Raw genomic sequence first — 25855 nt, forward strand, 5'->3', positions numbered from 1 at the left:
ATTTTAGAATGGTTTAAAGGACAAAGGGCCAATGGTTATAGTATTTTTAAGTAAGGCTGTGATTTTCTTGTAAAGTGGATTTTTGAGTAGGGTGAACCTGTTTTTCCAGACTGATCCAGAGGTACTGGATATCTTTCCTAGAAGTCTGGAGCCTTAAAGATGAGTTTAATTACTGTTCCCATCATCCGTTTAGTTTAGTTTAGTTTAGTTTAGTTTAGTTTGGTTTCATTGCACCTTGTACAATGAAATTAAATGCGATCTTCAGTGTACAATGACAGTTCAAGTTGTGGTTGTTAAGGAATCATGTGTAGTCATTAAGCACAACCTCAGGTGGTGGCTGGTTTCCTCATTGAGTTGACTTATTGGAAGCTGGCAGTGAAGATCACAAGTGGGGATGATGTCACTGTGGGAAGCTGTAACCATTGGAACTGTGTGCTGGTTGCCAAGTGCCCCAATCATGATCCTGTGACTGTGGGGACACTGCGAGAGCCACAACTTCAAGGACCGGCCATAAGTCTTCTTGTTGAGCACTGTTGTAACTTTGAATGGTTGCAGAACAAGAAGTCACTAAGTGAGGACTACATGTATAATCAAAAGCCCTTCCCTGCCTTTCATGCCATTTAGCCGCTAAAAGCAATGGTTACAAACACCAAAATGTTGGTATTACTGCCTAATCTATTTAGAGAGCTCCAGATTGGGGAAAGTTATATAAAATGGAGGAAGCAGGAGTAATTTACAGCACATAACTCTCAGTTGTAATGTGGAAGCTGAGAAAACCAGATAGGGAAGAATGCTGATAAAACTTCACAGTAAAACATTTGAGAAGGCTTCCTTGTTCGCTGTAAATTAAATTCTAAGGTAAATCAATCACTTAATACAACAATAGAGTAGATGCACTAACAGACACATTTTCTTGTAGGACGCTTCATGCTGCAATGCTACACTCATTTATCAAGTGTTAAAATGCAATAAAAGAAATAAACTTTGATGACTATCAGTGCCTAAAATAATTTTGGAGACATATTCTTTAGGTTTAGGATCCTTACATTCGGAAGTCTAAAAGCGAGCTGCTACATGGAAGACACATTTGGTGGCATTTATCAGTCCTTCTTAGGGGAATTAGCTGGCAGACATTTTTTTTCTTAAGGCTTTTTTTAAAAATGTCATCATTTTTAAAAAAATCTTTGCAAAATGAAATTAATCTAATCTTAATATAAGAGAAAATAGTCTGTTAGTGTCCGTTAGATCTGTGGCATGTTCATTCAGAGCCTTGCAGCAAGGAAGCATGTAAGGAAGCATTGCCAAAAAGGCATTAAGAGCTGTTAACCTAATTTTGAAAAGCTGCTTCTTTGTTAACATTGTACTGCAAACTAGAGCATACAAAACTTTTGCCAGACCAATTCTCGAATACAGCTCGTCTGCCTGGAATCCACATTGTATATCGGACATTAATACAACTGAGCGAGTCCAGAGATATTTCACGAGAAGAGTCCTCCACTCCTCTGTTCACAAGAGAATCCCTTATGCCACCAGGCTTGAAACTTTGGGCTTGATCAACCTGGAACTACGCCAATTAACATCCGACCTAAGCGTAGTACACAAAATTGTCTGCTACAACGTCCTAGCTGTCAATGACTACTTCAGCTTCAACCGCAATAATACACGAGCAAACAATAGATACAAACTCAAAGTAAACGGCTCCAAACTCGATTGCAGAAAATACAACTTCAAGAAACAGAGCGGTCAACGCCTGGAATGCTCTATCTGACTCCGTTGTTACATCCTCAAACCCCCACAACTTCAACCTCAAACTGTCTACTGTGGACCTCACCCCATTCCTAAGAGGTCCGTAAAGGGTGTGTGTGCATAAGTGCACCAGCATGCCTACCATCCCTGTCCTACTGTCCCCATTTTCTGTGTTCATGTCCATGTTTATACTTATACCTGTTATTTCGTATGTGTGACTAACTAACTAACTAAATAAATAAATGAAAATTGTGGCACAAAGTATAAAACCTCCTATTTTAATTCTTCTATTTTAACCTTTTCTACTTTTAGGCTGATTTTCTTTTTTTCTGCATTTTATCTTGACGCCCAGGGCTTTGAATTCTGTTTTCTCATATTGGTTTCAATATTTCACTCTATACTGTGACTGCATCCATATTTTATGGATATCCCTTCCCATCATTCCGACAAATATGTATTCAGTCAGATTTTCCAAACGACGCACTTCCCAGTTTGACAAAATCAAATTGAATAGTGCTACACAGCTCACACGGAATTTGCAGATATTATATAAATTTAGAATAAATGAACATTTGCCTTTAACAGACTCACTTTGCCTTACTGCTTTAGTTCTACCTACTGATGGACTGTTGAGATGATAGTTCATGTCTTTTCCAGATAATTTTTATTATTTGACTTCTCTGTTATTTCACAGATAGAAATTTGCAGGGCAAAGATTTATATTCTTTCAAATGTAATTAGCATGATTTCTATAGATTCCCGTTACTGAGCAACAGTTTCCAAATCACAATGGACTTGACATAATTTGCAAGTGGTTGGATTCTCACAGCGCACTAAGCCAGACTTTCCAAACTGCACAGTAGGACTGAAGAGTTGTGGAAATGCTGCTCCTGAAATAACCACTTACAGATCAGGGTGGATAATTTAAAAACCCCACATTTAGGCTTTAAAAAGCCAAACCGAACAAGATTTTAAAATGATTTACAGCAGCTCTTCTTTTAGGTTAGTATTTATTTATTGCTGGAAGACTTTATTTAAGATATAATTATTTTAACATTTAAAGAGAAAAAAAGTGGTGAGGAGAGAAGCTTTTGCCTGGAGAAATTAATAATAAGAATAATAATAATACTGAAAGGGATAATTAAGATAATCCTTCAATATTCCTCCCTTTCCTTTCTATCCCTGGGCTCAGACAGCATCTACATATCCATAGTATATGGAAGCGACACTAACTCTTAGAGCTAATGACTAGTTGCCTCCTTAAAGGGTGAAGAAATTTCAACTTCATGTATGGTCTGGAAAGGATATCTGCCATCTTTTGATGATAAAGCTTTTCCGCTTCCTCTGCCAGGGCATATTCACGGCGCTCCTCCTCCTTCTCCATTTCACGGGCTTCCTTGAGGTGATCCATCTGAGCACGCAGGGCTTCCCGGTGTTGTTTTGATTGCTGCAAACGCCTGCAGGGAACATGGACACGAGAAAGGAGTTGAGCACTTGGCATGGAGGTTCAGAAGGCCAAGGGCTGGTGGGGCAGCGGTTAGAGGGCAGTACTGCAACCTGCTTCTGCTGACTGCCGGCTGCCAGCAACTTGGCAGTTCAAGTCTCACTGGCTCAAGGTTGACTCAGCCTTCCATCCTTCCGTGGTGAGTAAAACGAGGACCCAGATTGTTGGGGGCCATAGGCTGACTCTGAAAACTGCTTAGAGTTAATGCAAGGACTTGTTTTACGATACTTTTTTCAGTGCTGTTGTAACTTCAAACCTGTCGCTAAACAAATTGTTATTAAGTCGAGGACTAGCTGTGCACGTGGGCATTCAGCAGAAACCACAGTGACATCACATCCTCTCATGACATCATGTGTGTGATGGTGCCCGTGACATCACTTCCCCCTCCTTGACGGTGCCCCTGGGAAAGTACAGGTACTCCTTGACTTACAACCACAATGGAGCTCAAAATTCTGTTGTTAAGTGAGACATTTGTTCAGTGAGATTTGCCCATTTTTATTACCTTTCTTACCGCAGCTCTTAAGTGAATCACTGCACTTGCTAAGTTAGTAACACGGTTGTTAAGTGAATCTGGCTTCCCCATTGACTTCGCTTGTCAGAAAGCTACCAAAGATGATCCCATGACCCTGGGACACTGCCAACCGTCATAAATATGAGACAGTTGCAAACATGTGAATTTTGATCACGTAAGTCATGGGAATGCCGGCCAGGATCGTAAGTGTGAAAAAAAGGCATAAGTCAACTTTTTTCAATGCCAATGTAACTTTGAATGGTCACTAAATGAACTGTTGTAAACTGAGGACTATCTGTAGTAGGAAATGCCCCGATTGAGAAGTCAGCCCTGTTGCCAGGGCCATTAGCAATTATGTCAGGGTAATGATGATTTAATAGCTGACCAGCTGCTATAAGGCTGTAAACCAAGATGATGACATGAGGATGAGTCAGCAGAGTTACTGCCACTTTAAGAAGTTATATATATATAAGGGAGGCCATGTGAAGGTGTCTCTCTCTCCTCATGTATCTCTCAGTGTATGCCTCCATGTTATAGTTGAAGATTGATTGATTGCCTGGTATTTGCCTAACACGTGTATGTAGGTATATATAAGTCTTGTATATAAACCACTGTTTGAAAGACAAAACCTCTGTGTACTGTATTTTGCTCCTGGGTTGTCTCAAAATAGTAGTCACACTGTGCACACTCTGACAAATTACCTTGTGTAGGTCTCTTGTTCTAGCTGTTGGTATTCCTGGATGGCTGCATTTAATAATTCCTTATCCTGTAGAAGATCTTCCTGCTCCTTGGCATTTTTCTGCACTGAGAAGTGGAAAACGGCACAAGTCATCGGTTAATGTCGAAACAGAACACGGGGCTCATTAGACAGCCATGCTCAGTAGCTCCACCCCCTCCCATTTCTTAATGCAGTTTTGGTCATTACAAGATTTAACTACATCGTCAACAGATAATCCATGCATAGAAGGGTCCTAATTTCAAATATACAGGCATTCCTCGGCTTATGGAACGAAGGGAGGTCGCGTAGCTGAGGCAAAGGAGCTTGCAGCTTCCTTCCTTCACACGTTCAACATTCGGAGAAAGAAAGAAGGCATGTGAAAAAGCCCACCCCCCAACGGCAATTGGTGAGCCAGCCAATCAGTGAGCGGCACGCGGGGAAAGCATGGTGAGAACGGGCAGGGCGAGCAAGCGGCGACCGGACGGGCAGGGGGAGCAAGCAAGGGGGGGCAGGTGGGAGGGAGCATTCCGGTACTGTGCCACCAGATGAACATTTTCCAAAAGGTACGCTAAATTTCACGAACGGGTTCTATCGTACCAGTGAGAACCGGCTGAAACCCACCCCTGCGGCCATTTCTTTTCTCAGTCATCCAGAGTGGTCTGGGAGTTACTGAAGAAGCTCCTTGGATAGGCGGCGAAAAAGTCTGAACATGTTTTCAAAACGCATGAAAATGTTTTGCTGCTTATCCAAGTTGGTCCTTCGGTAACTTCCAGATCCCACTCTAGATGACGGAGAATTTTCACTGATACAGAAGGAAACTCTTGGGTGAATTCAGGAGTGGGCTTCAAAAATTTTAGTTCTCTGCCCGGTTGCTGGGTGGGCGTGGCCATGGTGGGCGTGGCCTAGTTGGTCTCCTGCACCACAGCAGAAGGAGGTGTTTTTGCCCTCCTTGGGCTCTGGAGGCTTTCTTCAAGTCTCCGGGAGGATGAAAATGGCCTTCCCAGGCTCTGGAGGCTGGAAATCGGCCTTCCCAAACTTCTGGTAGGCCCATTTTTCACCCTCCCCAAGCTTCCACGCACTCCCTACACTTACTTGAATCCAAAACGGGCTGCGTGGGGACTCCTGGGAGGGGCAGAGTGGGTGGGACCAGCCAGGAGTCAGATTTGGGGGTTCTCCAAATTGCACAGAATCTAAGCTAGAGGTTCTCCCGAATCCCTGCGAGCCCCCAGCAGCCATACCCATGGGTGAATTTGCAGGGGGTTTACATCATCCCTTAACCCTGCCCGTTAATTGATTAAAACAGAACTTATTGTGTGCAATATACAAATGAAGCTAATCTGAAGATTTGCCAGCAAGTTACATGGTTTCTCCCAGAAACATCTTCCTTGCGGACAGAATATCCATCTTGTGTCCAAAAACCGGAGAGAGAGATGCACCTCCTGTATTTATTACCCAGCTATTCTACCTGAATGGCAAGCTGGAGAGAAATTGGACTTGCAGAAAATCAGTTGTCCCCAACAGTTTCTTACATTTCTCCTCAATCTGAAGCTTCCTTGTGTCCATGACCTCTTTGAGTAACCGATCTCTGGCTAGTTTCAGGGCCCTTTCCTTCTCAGCTCTCTTGGCCCACATTTTTGCAGCATCCTCGGCTCTCAGCCGGTCCATCTCTCTTTCCTGTCGTTTGTCTTCTTCCCGCTGCTGAGCCAGGTAGGCCTGATACATCTGCTGCTCGTTAAAGAGTTCCCTCTGAAAAAATGCAAAAAAAGGCAGAGCTTTTAAAAGGGAGAGAAGAGGGAGAGAAGGGGGGAGAGGAGGAAAAGGAGGAGGAGAGGAAAAGGAGGTGAAGGAAAAAAGAAGTAGTAGAAGAGGAGGAGGAGGAGGAGGCAGAGGAGGAGAAAAGAAGAAAAGGACAGAGGAGGAGAAAGGAGGAAAGAGGAAGAGAAAGAGAAAAGGAGAGGAGGAGGAGAAAAAAAGAAAAGGAAGGAGGAGGAGAAAGGAGGAAGGAAAGAGGAAGAGAAGGAGAAAAGAAGAAAAGGAAGTGGGAGGAAGGAGGAAAGAGTAGAAGGAGAAAAGAGGAGGAGGAGGAAGAGAAAAGAAGAAAAAAAGAAAAAGAAGAAGAGGAAGGAGGAGGAAGAAGGAGAAGCAGGAGATGAAGAAGGATAGAACCTCCATTTCTATGAAGTACTTGATAGCATCACTGCTTTAAAATCCTGCAAGTTCTGGAATTCTGACATTTTTTCCATCCCCTTCTTGACTTTTATCCTCTTAGTCTTCTATATCTCATAATTGGCAAACTGAAATACGTTTTCCTACAGCTAGGTAACTTCAGGAGCTACGGAGAATCTTTCAGGCCACAATTCAACCAACTGCAGAGGAAATGTAGTGGTTGACATGAAAGGCTGCTTTAGGTCAAGGCATCTGAAAACCACTGAAATGGTTATGAGCCAGCCGTGTGCAGCGGCTGCCAAAAAAGCCAAGACAGTTCTAGGCTGCATCAACAGAGGGATAGAATCAAGATCACATGAAGTGTTAATACCACTTTATAATGCCTTGGTAAGGCCACACTTGGAATCCGGCATTCAGTTTTGGTCTCCACGATGTAGAAAAGATGTGGAGACTCTAGAAAGAGTGCAGAGAAGAGCAACAAAGAGGATTAGGGGACTGAAGACTAAAACATATGAAGAACGGTTGCAGGAACTGGGTATGTCTAGTTTAATGAAAAGAAGGACTAGGGGAGACATGATAGCAGTGTTCCAATATCTCAGGGGCTGCCACAAAGAAGAGGGAGTCAAGCTATACTCCAAAGCACCTGAGTGTAGAACAAGAAGCAATGGGTGGAAACTAATCAAGGAGAGAAGCAACTTAGAACTGAGGAGAAATTTCCTGACAGTTAGAACAATTAATCAGTGGACAGCTTGCCTCCAGAAGTTGTGAATGCCCCAACACTGGAAGTCTTTAAGAAGACATTGGATAGCCATTTGTCTAAAGCGGTATAGGGTTTCCTGCCTAGGCAGGGGGTTGGACTAGAAAACCTCCAAAGTCCCTTCCAATTCTGCTATTGTATTGTATTGTACTGAAATGACCCCTCACATGGTGGGTGAGCACACATTTCCACATGAGGCCTATTTTTATGCAACTGCCTGGCTTCATCATGCTCAAACCATGCTTTCACAACAGTATTGCCATCCTTGCCCAAAACAAGGGCCCAGGGAAAGGAAAGTTGAAATAACTACACAGTTAAAAAGGAACAGTCCAGGTATAACTTATGTTCCACCAGTTTTTTCCCAGATAGATGTTTGTGTAATTAATACAACACTCTTCAAAGCTTCAAGTATAAACGTATCTCCAACTTAGTGGGACTGTAGCTCCGATGGCACAAATCACTCTTCCAATTGTGGCTATGGGGGTAATATGGGAATAGGGTGGATGGATGGTAAGTAGATAGAAGATAGACAGACAGGCAGGCAGGCAGGCAGGCAGGCAGGCAGGTAGGTAGGTAGATAGGTAGACAGATAGACAGGCAGGCAGGCGATAGAGGGAGGGAGAGAGGAAGAGAGAGGCAGAGAGAGGGGGGGAGAAGATAAATGATTGATAGTAAATAGATAGAAATGGTAGATGATCACTAAATAGATAAGTAGATAGAGATAGATAAGTAGATAAAGACCAAGGGTGTCAAATTCACAGCCTGTGGACCAGATACGTAACATGCTGGCCCCACCTCAACCCGGTTTAGCGAAGGGGAAAAAAGTCCCGATATGTCATATGACACCGCTGTCATGCCGCAAGTTTGACACCTCTGATATAGATAGTAGATAGAGAGATAGATGTGTTGTGGCCTGCCAGCAGCCAGCAGAGCTGGTGGCTGACTCAGACAGGGAGGAGGTTGGGGAGGAACATGGGCCAGTCCTGGAGTCTGGGGAAGGCTCTGATGAGGGCTCTGGGTCGGAGGCAGAGTGGGGGCCAGAGCCGTATGCCAGTTATCAGCTGCCTTCGGAGTCGGAGATCAGTGGGGCAGAAGAACAGCTGGAGCCTGTTCCCGATGTGCGCTTGTGCAGAGCTGCCAGGAGAAAGGAAGAGTTAAGGAACAAGGGCCGACTCAGGAGTAAAGGCACAGGTGGACAGTGAATGGCCCCTCCCAGAGGGAATAAAGAGGAGGGAAAGGGGAGTGGAGTTTGCAGGAGACAATTAGTTCGATTAATTAGTGTGAAGATTTGTTTGTGACTCTCAGAGACTCCTTGCCAAGTCTTTTCTTGCATAGCATTGCGTTTGGAAGATATCGGCCTGGCAGCTCTCCAAGCCTGGTAAGGTCTGTGGTTGTAAATTCACCCTTGAAAGACTGTTTTCTGGGACTTTGCTGGATGTGAATGATAGGAATTCACATTAGCTTAATAAAAAGGGGTTTTTGCCGGGACAAGGAGTCTGCTTTGTGATTTTGTGAAGCCCAGGTCAGAACAAAATGATAGAAATAGAGATAATAGACAGACAAGAAAGAGAGAGAGATGAATGATAGATAGATAGAAAGATGATAGATAGAGAAATGATAATTGCATAATATATCATTAAGCTTAAAACCAGGTTCACTGTTGGCTTTACCTTCCTTTGTTTTTGGCTCTCTGTGTCCTCCAGGGATTCTTGCAGGACATGATCCAAGATCTTCATTTCTAAAGCAAGCTCATCTTGTCTTTCTTCATTGAGACGCCATGCTTTCTTCTTCATGGCATCCAGCAACATGTCTCTGCAATCTCTCAGCTTCTGTCGCCTTGCTATCTCGGCTTGTTCCTTCTCCAGTTTGATCAGCTGCCGTTCTTCCTCCTGCACAAGAGTATAGCAGTTGGTTACTCATCACTTTCCACCTGGTAAGTCCTGAAGGAGCAGAGGTTGGACATAATGGCCCACAACATGCTAGAAAGAGTTGTAGGCATAATATATCTGAAGTAGGTGGGAATGTGGAAGGCTGACTTCATCAGAGGAGGAGAATCAGCAGCACAATTTCCATTGTTTTGAGATGGGCAACAAAGAAACTGTAGTGTTAATTCTACAGAGGTTTAATATTGTTTAAAGTCTTCTGTGCACCCTCAAACTCCCCTCTAAAATCAAAAGAAGAATGAAAAATCTTGGCTCCAACCACACATGACGTTTTCCTTTCCCTTTCCCTTCTCTTCCTATGTCCTTCCCTTCCCTTTCCGTTATTACCTCTGTGTCTACAGCCCATGTATTTCCCGAAATTATTGGGCTACCCCTGTGCATAAGAGGCTGCCCACCTGTGATCTATAGGAGAAATCCATATAACCAATGTTATAGCCAACCACCATAAATTATCATCCAATCTAAACCTGAGGGCAAAGACTGCAGAAGGGAGATAATTATGCACAGCAAATTATAGCAAGCCACAATAACTCAAGGTTTAATTATAGGCCACTGTCAAATTGATGGGCTACCAGTTTTTCTTTTGAAGAAAGAAGAACAGATTGGACCTTGGATATAAACCGCAGACTTTGTGCTAAGCAGTGCCTGATAAAGAGATTTTCAAGATACAGAAAAGGGGGCACAAGCATAATAAATAAGTCAAAGAAGTGAGAATTGGCTAATTTCTCCTTTCTCTTTCATATAAAGATGATGTCAAGCATCATATTGAAGGGCACAATCAAGAAAGCAAGTACAGATAGTCCATACTTAACAACACTGGCTGTATTATAGAACAGAACAGGATTCTTTATTGGCCAAGTGTGATTGGACACACAAGGAATTTGTCTTTGGTGCATATGCTCTCAGAGTACATAAAGAAAAATAAAATAGAATACATTCATGAAGAATCATAAGATACAACACTTAGTGATAGTCATAGGTTACTAATAAGCAATCAAATCATACTAGCAAACAAATAAAACAATATAAATTGTAAAGATACAAGCAACATGGTTATAGCCATAAGTGGGAAGAGATATGTCAGGGGAAAAACACCCTGTAGAAATCTGAGATCAATGGACCGAGGCTGATTCCCTTCCGCATATCTTTTGAGATATTAAAAAATAAAATAAAAGCCTTTGACAAGTATATTCTAATTAATAAACAAACTTTAATACGAAAATAATAAAAGTAAATGAAACAGAAAATAACTAATTGTTACATTTTGATAATGAAAATCTCCGGTTGCCAAGTTGGCAGCCGAACAAAGAAGAAAGGAATTTTGGAATGTGTAAACGCATGCGCAATAAATCACTTTCAGATAAGAACTTTTATGACCTGCGCAATAAAGCTTTCTTAGTTTAACTCTTGAGTGTCAGTTCATGCCTAGCAAACTTTTTAACATCGTGACAAGATAGGTACTAGGAAGGATGAGAAGAGTAATAATAATAATACAGTCTTAGTAAATAATTTGACAATGTTGTGGGAATTAGTTGTTAGCAGAGTGATGGCATTTGGGGAAAAATTGTCCTTATGTCTAGTTGTTCTGGTGTGCAGTGCCCTATAGCGTCGTTTTGAGGGTCATTATTTATGACTATTATTTTTTATAATATATTATTTATGATTACGATCATTCAGCATTTGGTTGTTTTATGAGCCCCAGGACAAGGGTTTTATACAGCCCATAAAGCAACTGCCCTAAATGTACATGCCATCTACCACGGACATGTGACTGCATGTTAGGTGGGTCAACTTTAGGACTGGCCAATATGTTCTGTAGTCACTTGACCACAATTTCCGATATATATATTTTGGGGCCAATTTCCAGCAAAAAATGCCCCTCAAAAAGGAATTACCTCCTGCCTATGTAGGTGCCTTGAGATACGACTGTAAAAACTTACACCTATAATTTTGGGATCAGTTATGGTTGTAAGTCAGGAACTATTTGCATCATATGGACATTAGAGCTGAGATGGGGCAGCGGTTAGAGTGCAGTCTTGCAGGCTACTTCACCCGACTGCTAGCTGCAGTTTAGCAGTTCAAATCTCACCGGCTGAAGGTTGACTCATCCTTCCATCCTTCCGAGGTGGGTAAAATGAGGACCCAGATTGTTGGGGGCAACAGGCTGACTCTGTAAACCGCTTAGAGAGGGCTGTAAAAGCACTATGAAACGGTATATAAGTCTAAGTGCTAAGCGCTCTTAGTAAGAAGTTTTAATGTCCGAATTGATGGAAGGTCCAGATCTGGGTGAAGAACATCCAATCTTTAATGTCCACAAACTGGTTTCCAAAAAGTTTCAGGTGTGATTCAGAGTGTTGGTTATCAACTTTAAACCTCTCCATCCATGGTACTGGTAGTCCTCGACTTGGGACCACAATTGAGCCCAAAATTTATGTGGCTAAGTGAGACTTTCGTTAAGTGACTTTTGTCCCATTTATGACCTTTCTTGACACAGTTGTTAAGTGAATTACTGAAGTTGTTAAGTTAGCAACACGGTTGTTGTGTGAATCTGATTTCTTTGCTTGTCAGAAGGTCACAAAGGAGATCACATGACATGCTGGACGCCACAGTTGCCAAGCTTCCAAATTTTGATCATATGACCATGGGGATTCAAACTTTTTACTACCGGTTCTTGGGCGTGGCTTGATGGATGTGGCTTGTCTTGGTGGGTGTGGCAGCGGAAGGATACTGAGAAATCCTCATTCTCTCCCCACTCCTGGGGGAAGGATATTGCAAAATCCCCATTCTCTCCCCACCCCACTAACCTGCTTTCCAGCTCCTTTCTCCTGCGCAGGGCAACAGAAGAAGACCTAGCCCATCAGCTGTGACTCCGATCATCTGGGACTTGGGAGACAGAGAATAATGGGGGTAGGGCCAGCCAGAGGCGGTATTTGCCGGCTCTAGGAACTACTCAAAATTTCCGCTACCGGTTTGCCAGAACCGGTCAGTACCACCTCTGGTGGGGATGCTGCAAGAGTTGTAAGCATGCCGTTGTAATTTTGAATAGTCACCAAATGAATGGCTGTAAGTCGAGGACTACCTTTATAGGACTGAGTAACTTGAGCATCCACCTTCTCCTAAGAAAACCTCCTCACTCTACACATCCCCAGAGGGAGGCCAGGCTCCGGCTTCCTTCTTTTAAATCTTTTGTCATCTTATGAAACTGGGAAAGTGTGTCTTTTTTGTGGTTGTCACAAATCTACAACAGGCCCTCGACTCTCCTCCTGTTTAGGAAAGCCGTTCAAAGCAGCATTAGAGGCTGGCTAAGTGGGAGTCTCCTTGTTATCTGCTTGGTCAGCATTTTATAGTTACTGTGATTAACTATTTTCTTTTTTTATTCATTTTGGCTGTTTTTATGCAGCGCGGGGCAGCATTTTGAATCCTAAAAATGAACAAATAAGTAAAGACCTGTAAAGGCACTAGAATAGATGTGGTTGCTTTTAGCGTTCTTCTAAAACAGGTAATAACTACAACTTTCCATGAGTTTTTCCATGAATATTTCTGAAACCAAAAACATTTTTGTTGGGCATAATGCCGGAGGGTTATAATAAAGGGACGATATATTTAGTTTTGCATGTACTGACAGCAGCAAGGATTGTATTTGCACAATATTGGAAAAATGAGAACACTCCATCAGATGAGGATGCAATTCAGAAAATATTAAGACTGCGCAGAGATGGATAGACTGACTTTAAAAATGAAAGACAAAAGAAGACACAGAATATTACCTGACATGGAATAGATTTTATGAATGGTTAGAGATAAGAGGTAAAATTAGGTGAAGAAAGATCATTGCTACGTATGAATTAAATAGAAAGGTGGTTTATATTTATAAATATGCCAATATACCATAATTAACAGAATTATGAATAATATAAAAAGAAACTGAGCCAAAGACATTCTGTTATATTATTACTATTGTTACTAGTATATATATTAACATTTTTTGTTCTCTCTTTGTTTTTCTTTTGTAAATGATATACCCTGACAATACCCTGTATTCAAAATGTTTATGGATTAGAAAATAGTAATTACAAAAAAAGAGAGATATAAATCTGAGATTTTGGGGCGCTGCAAAGAATTTGTCTTGTAGAGCCTTTGTAGGAGGGCCTGATCCATAGGCTACAATCCCACAATCCCACAATTGGGTCCACAAAGGAGGAGACAAAGTCCTGGAAAGATGCGAAGGGGATGCTTAAAAAAACTCAAAAAGGACCCTGACAACAGAGCCATGCTTGATTGGAAAACGAGAAAACACATGTCAGAGGCCTCTGGGAAAATGCTGGCATTACAGAGCAGCCCTGGGAATAGCTACTCATCTCTGCCAGGCAACGTGGAGTAAGACTGCTGCGGGAAACAGTGACGATCCTAAGGGAGATCCGTGGCATTTCCATCAGAAGGGAAAGCATCAGGGTAGAAGGATTAGTCATACTCTCTTAACCGGGGACTCTGGAGAATCACTGCCAATCAAAACCAAACTCACTGGACTTGACACCAAGTCTTGACCGAAGCAAGGAAAGACATTCTTGGGGACCTGCTCACCTAGTCCTCGACTTAAAGCCATTTGTTTAGCGACCATTCAAAGTTACAACAGCTCTGGGAATAGTGACATGGCCATTTTTCATGCTTACAACCAATGCAGGATCACACTTAATGAAACTTTGGGTTCTATTGAGCTCCGAAGTCAAGAACTACTTGTACCATGGAGGGGTTTAAAGTTGATAACCAACACCCTGAATTACACCCTGAAGCCTTTTAGAAACCAGCTTGTGGACATTAAGGAGCTCATTAATAGCAATAGTAACAGCACTTAGACTTATATACCGCTTTAAGCGGTTTATAGAGACAGCATATTGGCCCCAAACATTTGGGTCCTTATTTTACCCACCAGGGAAGGATGGAAGGCTGAGTCAACCTTGAGCCTGGTGAGATTCGAACTGCCAGATTGCAGGCAGCCGGCAGGCAGTAGAAGTAGCCTGCAGTGCTGCACTCTAACCACTGCGCCACCTCAACGCATGGTCACATAATAAAGGAGGATTGGATGTTCCTAACATATTCCTAACCCTTCCTCCAATTTGGACATTAAATCTTCTTGCTGATGTCCGAACAATACCAATAGTCTCTGACTTACGACCATAACTGATCCCGAAATTATGGCCGTAAGTTCGTTTCAGTCATAACTCGAGGCACCTATATGACGTTTGTAGCATCCTGCAGTCACGTGACCACTATTTATGGTGATTTTTGCTCAAAAATGACATTTACTTCCAATTTCTGGCAAAAAAAAACCCACCCATTGCGCACCATGGATTCACTTAATGACCACTGAGAAAAATGTTATAAAATGGGGCATGGTCACAGGGCGAACACTCCCTCGATGACCAGCATCATGTGAGACTATAATTCCAGGCTCAACTAGTCGTAACTCGAGGACACCCTGTCACCAGGAAGTGAGAAACTACCTTACCATCAGTTTTGCCTCTTCTTCCTTCAGTCGCCTAGTCTCGTCCCTTTGAGCATCCATGATGGCCCTCTGGGCGTTGAGCGCACTAATCATTTCCTCCCTCCAACCGGACCGTTTGTTGGCCTCCTCAGAGGCTCGTTTCTCCTTGGCTAGCCGGTCCTCCTCCCAGAGAGCGGTGTACATGGCCTCCTCCCTCTCCTTCTGCTTGTTCAGCTCCTCCTTGAGGGCCAGCTGGGTCACTCGGTCTTTACACACCTCCTTCATGTGCTGCTGGCTTAACAATACCCGCAAGTCCTCACAAGTTTCTCTGAAACACAATGAAGAAGAGAAATTTTCATTTTGGGTTGCAAGATCCAATCTGGATCGGTCGCTGGAAACAGAAGTTTGGTCTGTTAAGTAAGTTTTGCCCCATTTTACAATCTTGTCAGAGTTATTAAGTGAATCCCGGCAGCTGTTAAGTTAGTAACACGATCATTAAGTGAACCTGGCTTTCAGGTAACCCTGAGGCAGTGGTGAGTTGCAGGCGGTATACCCCGGTACGGGCATACCGGAGCCTACCCGGAGCACCAGATATCGTTCCGGTACAGTGCTCCGGAGGGCCCACCTGCCCGCCTGAGCTCCTTACCTGTCTTTTAAGTCTTCGGCGCTTCCGCACAAGTGCATGGCATGTACAGTGCCTGCACTCCGCTTCACTGAGCAGCTGGAGTGTCACGGAGGCTCGTGGAGGTGCTAAGACGCATGTGGACGCTGCCGAGCTGGTTCCAACAGTACCGGTTGGAACGGAATCCAGAACCCACCACTGCCCTGAGGGCACAGACAAAGGCCCAGTGGCCTCAAGAGGTCTCAGGGAGAGTGTTGATTCCCACAATGGATGAATGCCTGCAAAAGTTTATGGAATTGGCAGAGATGGCTCAGTTGACTGCACTGGTTAAAGAAAATAACACAATTTATTTTGTTTCTACTTGGAAACCGCTTCTGGACTTTGTGCTTGAGATGGAAAAAAATGAAATGCAAAAGAAATACAGGTAGTCCTCAACCACATTCAAGCCCAAAATTTATGTTATTGAGGGACAAACCTGTTGTGAGTTTGCTCCATTTCACGACTGTCCTCGCCCCATTTGTTAAACGAATCACTGCAGTTCTTGAATTAATAACAGGGGTTCTTAAGTGAATCTGGTTTCCCCATTGGCTTTGCTTGTCAGAAGGTCGCAAAAGGGGATTGCAGGATCCTGGGACACTGCAACCATCATAAATAGGAACCAGTTGCTAAGTGTCCTAATTTTGATCCCGTGACCACGGGGATGCCGCAATGTCCATAAGTGTGAAAAAGTATCATGTCACTTTTTTTTTAGTGCTGCTGTAACTTTGAAAAGTCACTAAATGAATGGTTATAGGCCAAGGACTACCCGTATCTGAATAAGCAAGTGTTTCTTCCTGGCACCAATCTGGGTGATGCTAAGTTCCAGAAGATTAATAGAAGAAGCTCCACAAGAATGAGGGTGAAACCCTTCCAGGTGTTCTCTAGGAAAATACCCAAGTTCTCCTTCAAATGGGACTCAAAGTATGGAGAGGGGAAATTCAATGTTTCCGTTTCTCTCTCTTGTCACATCTGGAAAGCTTCCAAAATGGCCCTGAACGGGTACCGCCAAAAGAAAAAAGAAAGAAAGAAAAGAAAGCATTTGTGCCCAGCCAAACACCATTTGGCTCCTCTGCGTTTACACGATGCTCCCTGTCCAACTTTATCCTTCCAACAAGATTATTAACCGGACTCTTGACTGTCTCTGTGGCTGATTTGTGCCACTGTCAAAGGACATCTGTGAATATATTTTCAGCATGTTGGCTTTGTCGCTCTCCAAATGAGAAACCCAAACAACCACAACACCAGCGTAAATTACTGACAGCCTGAGAACAAACCGTCACTGAAAAGAATTCTGTCAGAAATTCACTTGGCTCTTGGGATGCAGGCTGGTAGCTCTGGAATAGATTAACTCAGCTGGCAAAAGAGACCTTTTGCCCGTCAGGAGAGACGGTGGGCATAGGACAGTGATGGCGAACCTTTTTTGGATCGCGTGTCATAAGCGGGAAGAGTGCAGGGGGGAGTCGTGCGCGGGCATGCCACACCCATAACGCTATGAGCATGACCCCAGCACGCATGCACGCATGACCAGCAGTCCCCCCCGTTCTTTGTGTGATTTTTTCGCCCACCCGAGGCTCCAGAGGCTTTATAGGTGACTTCCGGTTTGCTCGTAAGGTCGTTTTTTGCCCTCCGGAGCCTTCAGGGAAGCTTCCTGAAGGCTCCTGAACACTCCGGAGGGCTAAAACTGGCCCCACAAGCAAACTGGAAGTCCGTTCCTCAACTTCCGGTTTTCCCGTAGGGCCAGTTCTTCGCGCTCCAGAGGCTTTAGGGAATCTCCTGAAGCCTCCGGAGGACGAAAAATGGCCTCAAAAGAACGCCTAAGTCAGCTGGCCAGCGTCTGCATGCGCGCTGGCCAGCTGACAGGGCAACGCCTTGCGTGCCATAGGTTCGCCATCATGGGCAGAGGAGATGGGGGTGGGTGGGGAGGGAGGGTGGAACGGCATAACAGGAGTATAGCTGCTCTTCTATCCACAGAGTTCAGAAGGGCTTCTTGCCAGTCCCTGCTACTTCTGTTGCTCCCCTCAATCTTCATCTCCTCTCCCAAGCTTATAGAGCCGTGATGGCGAACCTATGGCATGCATGCCATAGGTGCCACGCAGAGCCCTCTCTGCGGGCATGCCAGGCGTAGCCCCAGCCCAGCTCCACTGCGCATGTGCGTGCACCTCCTACCGGCCAGCTGGTCTTCAGATCTCTGCCACGCATGCACAGAAGTGGGCTGCATTCATGGAATGAGCACGTATGCACAGGGGGGGTCATGTGTGTGGGGGCAATTCACATTGCATTTTGGAGCCTTGCACAATGCTCCCCCAAAAGACAGTGGGGGGCACTGAGCCCCCCCCCCCCCCCCGCGCGCCTGGTTTTGAGCCTGGAAAGCCTCCTGCACCAACCTGGAAGCAAAAAATGAGCTGGGGGCCACATACGCAGGGGAATGCAGGGGGGGCATACACGGGGGGATGTCGCATGCATGCGTGGGGTTGGGGGCACAGGGGGTTCATGCATTGCATTATGGGTGCGGGCCTGCAGGTGTGCTTTCACGCAGGTGCGCATTTTTGGCATGCAACGACAAAAAGGTTAGCCATCATTGTAATAGAGGGGGGAAAAGTGGGGTGTACAAGATTCTGCACAGGAATTATCAATTAACTATGCCACCTGCATATAAAGAAAAACTTTATAAAATATTTTATAGATGGCATTTTTCACCCACAAGTTTGGCCACGTTGTTTAAGGACATGTCCACTAAATGTTGGAAACGTAATCAGACCCCAGGTTTGTATTATCGTATGTGGTGGATATGCTCAAAGGCAAAAAAATATTGGACAAAAATACATACAGGGTTGGTAAAAATGACAAAGCCACACATAGATCTAAAACCAGAAATATTTTTGTTGGGCATCTTATCTGGAAGATATAATAAAGGGAATACATACTTAATTTTACATGTGCTAACCGCAGCCAGATTTGCATTTACACAACAATGGAAACATGAAGAGATCCCTACAGAGGAAAACATAATTAAGAAAATACTAGAATGTGCAGGAATGGATAGATTAAAATTAAGGAAAAGGAAGAAACTGAATACTTTTTAACATGGGACTCATTCTATCAATGGCTAACCAACAGAAACAGAAGATAGAAATATGGAAATATAAGAGAAGGATTCATTTTATAAGGAAGGTTCATTAAAACGGATAATCAAATGCTACTATTATGGTGAGATCAATATGAATGTGATGAATATTACTGTAGATTTTATTATTATTATTTCTCAAAATTATTTGTGCACAGGTAACACACTGTTTATTTAGAAATTGATTTTTTTTATATTTAATAAAACTTTTTAAAACATGAAAAAAAGAAATTCTGCACAGATAAGCCTAAACCCCCAGGACAACCTTAATTCTCTGGAGATCTTAGTCCTTGTGGCCTGTTTGACCCCTTTCCCCCATCAATAAACTGAAAATACACACATAAGATACCAAAGAACAACTAAGGGCTAAAAGAATGTTTAGAGGCAATGGTTTCACTTATTTTCAAAAATTAAGCAGGGAGAGACTTTCCCTACTACTGAAAGTATTCCAAAGAGTGGGGTCCCAGACATCCCCCCCCCAGGAAAAAATGGCAACTGTTGTACAGGCAGTCCTCAACTTACAACGGTTCATTTAGGGGCTGTTCAAAGTTACATCACTGAAAAAAGTAACTTGACCGTTTTCCATTCTTACAACTGTTCCATGGCATCCCCATGGTCACTTGATTTACATTTAGATGCTTGACAACTGATTCACATGTACGACCGTTGCAGTGTCCCGGAGTCATGTGATATCCCCTTTTGCGACCTTCTGGCAAGCAAAGCCAATGGGGAAACCAGATTCACTTAAGAACCCCTGTTATTAATTTTAAGAGCTGCAGTGATTCTCTTAACAAATGGGGCAAGAAAAGTTGTAAAATGGAGCAAACGTCTCCTTAATAACATAAATGTTGAGCTCAAGTTGAGGACTACCTGTATTTCTTTTGCAAAATAATTGGAGTTTCATTTTTTTCCATCTCAAGCACAAAGTCCAGAAGCGGTTTCCAAGTAGAAACAAAATAAATTGTGTTACTTTCTTTAACCAATGCAATCAATTGAGCCATCTCTGCCAACTCCATAAACTTTTGCAAGCATTCATCCATTGTGGGAATCAACACTCTCCCTGAGACCTCTTGAGGCCACTGGGACTTTATCTTGTGCCCTTAGGGTAACCTGAATCAAGATGTAATTGGCTGTGGAATCTTCCTGGATAGAGAACTGTCCAAGACATGTCAAATACCAAGTCATATATGAGGCAACAGTGACCTGGAGGACTGAGAATCTCCACAGATGTTCCTAGAGCAGTGGTTCTCAACCTGTGGGTCGGGACCCCTTTGGGGGTCGAATGACCCTTTCACAGGGGACACCTAAGACCATCGGAAAACACATATTTTCAATGGTCTTAGGAACCGAGACACCAATTTTATGGTTCCTCCATAACATAAGGAACTGTATTAAAGGGTCGCGGCATTGGGAAGGTTGAGAACCACTGTCCTAGAGGGACGTTCCTAGATTTGGCTCACTTACCGGAACTGCAGTTCCCGTTTCTCTGCCACGAGTTTCCGCCGAGCCTCTTCCCGCTTCTCCCTCAGCTCCTTGGCTCTCATTCTCATGCTGTTCTGCTGTCCCTCAATGGTTTCTTCCTGCGATTCCATTTCGGCAATGAAGCCCTTCTCTTCAGCTTCCAGGAGTTCCCGAAGTCTGAAAAGAGACCAATGCAATTGGGTTTTGTCTTGAAATCAAGCGACAAAGATTTTGCAAATGTTTAGCTATAAGATAGCTGGACCTCAACTCTCAGAATTCCCCCATTTTCCCAATTTTCAGATCAAGAACCTGCTGGTCCATCTCAACACCCTGTTGTTAATTAAGCCAAAGCATTAATGCTTGTTTCTTCCCCTGTGGTTTATGAATAGTAATTTGTGGTTCTACATTTTAGGTGAACTTGGTTTAAGGCCTTCCAGGATTATTTGACCTGGAGATTAAATGTGTGCAGTCTGCTAAGGTACTACAATAGTCCTCATTCTGTGACTGTAAGTACCTAACGTCCACCTCTGGTTAAGTTACAGTTGGTCCTCGACTTACAAATCACAAAATTTCTGTTGCTAAGCAAGACAGTTGTTAAGCGAACTTTGTCCCATTTTATGACCTTCCTTGCCAGTTTTTAAGTGAATCCCTGAAGTCGTTCAGTGAGTACCATGGTTGTTAAGCGAATCTGGCTTCCCCATTGACTTTGCTTTTCAGGTTGTGAAAGGCGATCCCATAACTCTGGGACACTTCAACCGTCATAAATGCGAACCGTTTGCCAAGTGTCCGAATTTTGATCATGTGACCATGGGGAATGCTGCAATGGTCGTAACTGTGAAAAACGGTCATATCGGTTACTTCAGTGCTGTTGTAACTTTGAATAGTTACTAAACGAATGTTTGTAAGCCGAGGACTACCTGTATTGCTCAGACAATAAGTGGTTTTGCGTCCGTTTTTCTCTCCTCGGGCTTAGTTGGCAAAAATTAAAACCCACAAACCCTATCATTGAAATCTTCTTTAAAAAAGAAGAAAAATACTGTATTTTTCGGAGTATAAGACGCTGCAAAATATAAGACGCACCTAGCTTTTGGGGAGGAAAACAAAGGGGGGGGGGAAATCGGCCTCTGCCTCCCAGCAATTTGCCTCCTTGCAGCAAACAGCCTGTTTCGGTTTCAGCTTCAGCACAGCCTGATTACCACAAGCAACTAATTGTCGGTTGGATCAGCCATCAGCTGTTTCAGTCTGCAGGGATTGCCATAGCCTATTGCCGCCTCTGTGTGCCTCATTTTCCATCAGTTCCGGGCGGTGGGGATCGGAATGGGAGGAAAATGGGGCGAATGGATGCGGCAATAGGCTTCGGCAATTCCTGCAGCTTGAACAGCTGATAGTCGGAAGCCCGATCCAACTGGCAATCAGCTGCTTGTGCTAATCAGGCTGTGCTGAAGCTGAAACTGAAACAGACTATTTGCTGTTAGCTGCAAGGAGGCAAATTGCTGGGAGGCAGAGGCCAAAGGGTGGGGGCCAGTGGGTGGGCAGGGCTACATTGGTGTATAAGATGCATCCAAACTTCACTCTCTTTCAGGAGAAGAGAAAAGTGTGTCTTATACTCTGAAAAATAAGGTAATTCTTCTCCTTTACCTTTCTTTCCTTTCTTCTTCACCAGCCAGATAAGCTTGCATTTCTATGCCGATTCTCTTCTGAACCTCCCGGTGATGTCGTTTCCGTTCGCTGATCTCCTCCATTTTACCCTTAATGATCCCAACTTCATGGGTTTTGGCATAGCGGGCAAATTCATGGCGCTTTGCTTCCTGAGCCCTCCAATAAAACAGTTGCTTCTGGCTATCCTCAGCTGTATTGGGCAACTTGGCTCTCTGCAGGAAGAAAGTGATTTTAATCGAAGCATCCAGCTACCACTGCAGAAGAGAAGAAAGGGAGCTGCCCCCTTGGCCCCGAACAAGCTGTTGCAAACAGTTGCCCGGTTCACCATATTAATTCACCATGTTAATATAAATTTATAATGCCTTGGTAAGATCACACTTGAAGTACTGCAGGGCAGTGGTGGGATAAATTTTTTTACTACTGGTTCTGTGGGTGTGGCTTGATGAGCGTGGCAAGGCACGGCTTGATGGGCGTGGAAGGGGAAGGATACTGCAAAATCCGCATTCCCTCCCGATCAGCTGGGACTTGGGTTGCAGAGAATAGACGGGGGTGGTGCCAGTCACAGGTGGTATTTACCGGGTCTCGGAACTACTCAAAATTTCCGCTACCGGTTATCCAGAACTGGTCAGAACGTGCTAAATAGCACCTCTGCTGCAGAGGTGTCAAACTCATATTGTCACGGTGGTGTCATGGGACATATTGCGACTTCCCCCCCCCCTTCGCTAAATCAGGCATGGGCATGGCAAATGTGTGATGCATCCAGCCTGCGGCCCATGAGTTTGACAGCCCTGGAATACTGCATCCAGCTTTGGTCATCGCAATGTAAAAAAGATGCTGAGACTCTAGAAAGAGTGCAGAGAAGAGCAACAAAGATAATTACGGGACTGGAGGCTAAAACATATGAAGAACGGTTGCAGGAACTGGGTATGTCTAGTTTAATGAAAAGAAGGACTAGGGGTGACATGACAGCAGGGTCCCAATATTGGAGGGGCTGCCACAAAGAGGGAGTCAAGCTATTCTCCAAAGCACCTGAAGGCAGGACAAGAAGCAATGGGTGGAAACTAATCAAGGAGAGAAGCCTGATGGTTTCCTGATAGGTAGAACAATGAATCAGTGGAACAGCTTGTTTCCAGATGTTGTGAATGCTCCAACACAAGTTTTTAAGAAGAGATTGGACAAACATTTGCCTGAAATGCTATAGGGTTTCTCGCCTGAGCAGGAGGTTGGACTAGAAGACCTCCAAAATCCCTTCAACTCTGTTATTCTGTAATCACCAAGATAAAAATCACACACACCCTTTTTTAAAGGAGGTAGTTCAACACAAACCCTAGGCTGCAACCACTCCCCTTATGCTGATCCTCCATGTTCAGAAGCACTCTATCCTGTAATCCCGTACTCACTGTATAGTACTAATAGAGGCAAGCAGCTTCATACATAACATTTAGTTTAAGAGAAAAAAGGACTAGGGGAGACATGATAGCAGTGTTCCAATATCTCAGGGGTTGCCACAAAGAAGAGGGAGTCAAACTATTCTCCAAGGCACCTGAGGGTAGAACAAGAAGTAATGGGTGGAAACTAATCAAGGAGAGAAGCAACTTAGAACTGAGGAGAAATTTCCTGACAGTGAGAACAATCAATCAGTGGAACAGCTTGCCTTCAGAAGTTGTGAATGCCCCAACACTGGAAGTCTTTAAGAAGATGTTGGATAGCCATTTGTCTGGAATGGTATAGGGTTTCCTGCCTAGGCAGGGGGTTAGACTAGAAGACCTCCAAGGTCCCTTCCAACTCTACTATTGTTTTGTATACAGTAAAGTAGAATATAGAGTAGAATAGAATATTTATTTATTATTTATTTAGTTTGTCAAACATGTAAAAGGTAACAGTGTAAGTATAAACATGGACCTGAGCACATGAAAGGAGTACAAATAAATGGGGACAGTAGGACGGGAACCGTAAGCATCCTGGTGCGCTTATGCACGCCCCCTTTACGGATCTCCTAGGAATGGCGTGAGATCAACAGTAGATAGTCTTAGGATAGAGTTATGGGGGTTTGGGGGATATAACAACAAGAGTTAGGTAGAACATTCCAGGCTTTGACCATTCTGCTGCTGAAGTCGTATTTTCTGCAATCGAGTTTGGAGCGGCTTACCTTGAGTTTGTATCTATTCTTTGCGTGTGCAATTATTGTGGTTGAAGTTGAAGTAGTCATTGACAGTAGGACGTTGTAGGGGATAATTGTGTGTACTACGCTTAGGTCAGACCGTAGGCGGCCTAGTTCCAGGTTCTCCAAGCCCAAAATTTCAAGCCTGGTGGCCTAGGGTATTCTATTGTGAGTAGAGAATATAGAGTAGAGTAGAGTAGAGTAGAGTAGAGTAGAGTAGAGTAGAGTAGAGTAGAATAAGGGTTAGGGTTAGGTTAACGGAACAGAACAGAACAAAACAGAGCAGAAAAGAGCAGAACAGAATAGAATTCTTTATTGACCAAGTGTGACTGGACACATAAGGAATTTGTCTCCGGTGCATAAACTCTCAGTGTGTATAGTATACAAACAACAAAGTGGTAGGTCAAAGATTATAAATCATACTTACAATAATTAATCATAGGGTACAAACAAGTGATAAATCATAAGGTAAAATAGGGAAAGATAGTAGCAAAGATGAGAAAGATGAGAGGATAGTAGTGATGGAGACTACTACATGGGTAAATATCTTTAGGCATTAAGACAGTGTTGTGGGAATTACAAGACTGATGTTGGGAGGGGGGAGAGAACTATATGTCTAAAGTGCTCAATTTATTGAAGTAGTTGTAGCATATTAGCCTCTGGAGCAGTGTTTCTCAACCTTGGCCACTTGAAGATGTCTGGACTTCAACTCCCAGAATTCCCCAGCCAGCTGGCTAGGGAATTCTGGGAGTTGAAGTCCAGACATCTTCAAGTGGCCAAGGTTGAGAAACACTGCTCTGGTGAGTTACAAAACCCGGAAAACAACAGCACAAGGATTGTCCATGCCAGCTACACATCCGGCAGGGAGGGACCTGTTGCTGTTGGGGCTTCTTCGTGGAAAATGCGTGTCCAGGGCTGCAGCTCCAACCTCTGGCGGGGAGGAACAGGGCTAGCTTTGGTAGACGCGAGGAGTAAAAAGGGACTAAGTCTTGGAAAGCAACGCGCAGCGGAACGTCCTTGAGGACTAGCTGCTTGGCTGGGTTTTAAAAAAGGGGAAGGGGAACCTCCCGTGAGTCCCCCTTCCCTCTTCACCAAGGGAATCCCATCTCCCAACGGCGACTCACCAGGGCCACGACGTACGGCTTGGGGCCCTTCACCTCCCGATGCACGCGGCCCCGATCGTCCATCATCTTGCCGGCTGCCTCTCGGACTCGCCGCTGACTCCGACGCGCTGCAGTTGCCGCAGCAACCAACGCTGGAGGGGCGGTGACGTCACCACGCAAGGGCGATTCCCGCCGGGGCTTTGCGTCGGGATACCCCCTGGCTGGGAGGGAGGGCGAAAGGTATTTGCAGCCACATTTTTTCTTTTTCTTTTTTTCTTTTTTCACTTATCGTGAAAGTTTCCTTGTTAAAAACTGCAGTGCAAAAAAAATATGCAGCAAATTCATGAAAGAACGAGGGATATTAGAAGAATAGAACAGAACAGAATAGATGTAATGGAGAATAGAATAGAAAACATGGAGATGAATGGAATGGAATGGAGTAGAGTAGAGCAGAATAGAGTAGAATAGAAAACATGGAGTTGAGTGGAATGGGATAGGATAGAATAGAATGGGATAGAATAGAATAGAAAACATGGAGTTGAGTGGAATGGAATGGAATAGAATAGAATGGAAAACATGGAGTTGAGTGGAATAGGATAGAATAGAATAGAATAGAATAGAATAGAACAGAATAGAACAGAATAGAAAACATTGAATGGAATAGAATAGAGTTGAAAGGGACCTCAAAGGTCTTCTAGTCCAGCCCCCTACTCTGGCAGAGACCCTATACCATTTCAGACAAGTGGCTATCCAGTCTCTTCTTTAAAACCTCCAGTGATGAAGCGCCCACAATTTCTGAAGTAATTGAGGGGCTGCCACAAAGAAGAGGGAGTCAATTGATTTTCTAAAGCACCAGACG

The 25855-nt window shown here is 43.9% G+C and overlaps 1 protein-coding gene across 1 annotated transcript; it reads right to left on the reverse strand.

The window, feature by feature from the left end:
• Positions 1–2757: 2757 nt before the first annotated feature.
• CFAP53 (cilia and flagella associated protein 53) lies at positions 2758–25095 on the reverse strand. Its single transcript, XM_081944416.1, has 8 exons — positions 25018–25095; positions 21712–21944; positions 20077–20250; positions 14852–15155; positions 9073–9291; positions 6009–6225; positions 4463–4565; positions 2758–3203 (listed from the first exon to the last, which is right to left on the reverse strand). The coding sequence occupies exons 1-8, from the start codon at positions 25081–25083 to the stop codon at positions 2975–2977; spliced, it is 1545 nt and encodes a 514-aa protein (XP_081800542.1). The 5' UTR covers positions 25084–25095; the 3' UTR covers positions 2758–2974.
• Between the last annotated feature and the right edge of the window lie 760 nt (positions 25096–25855).

The sequence above is a fragment of the Natrix helvetica genome (genome assembly GCF_964273705.1).
Source record: "Natrix helvetica genome assembly, chromosome: 2".
Classification (NCBI taxonomy): domain Eukaryota; kingdom Metazoa; phylum Chordata; class Lepidosauria; order Squamata; family Natricidae; genus Natrix; species Natrix helvetica.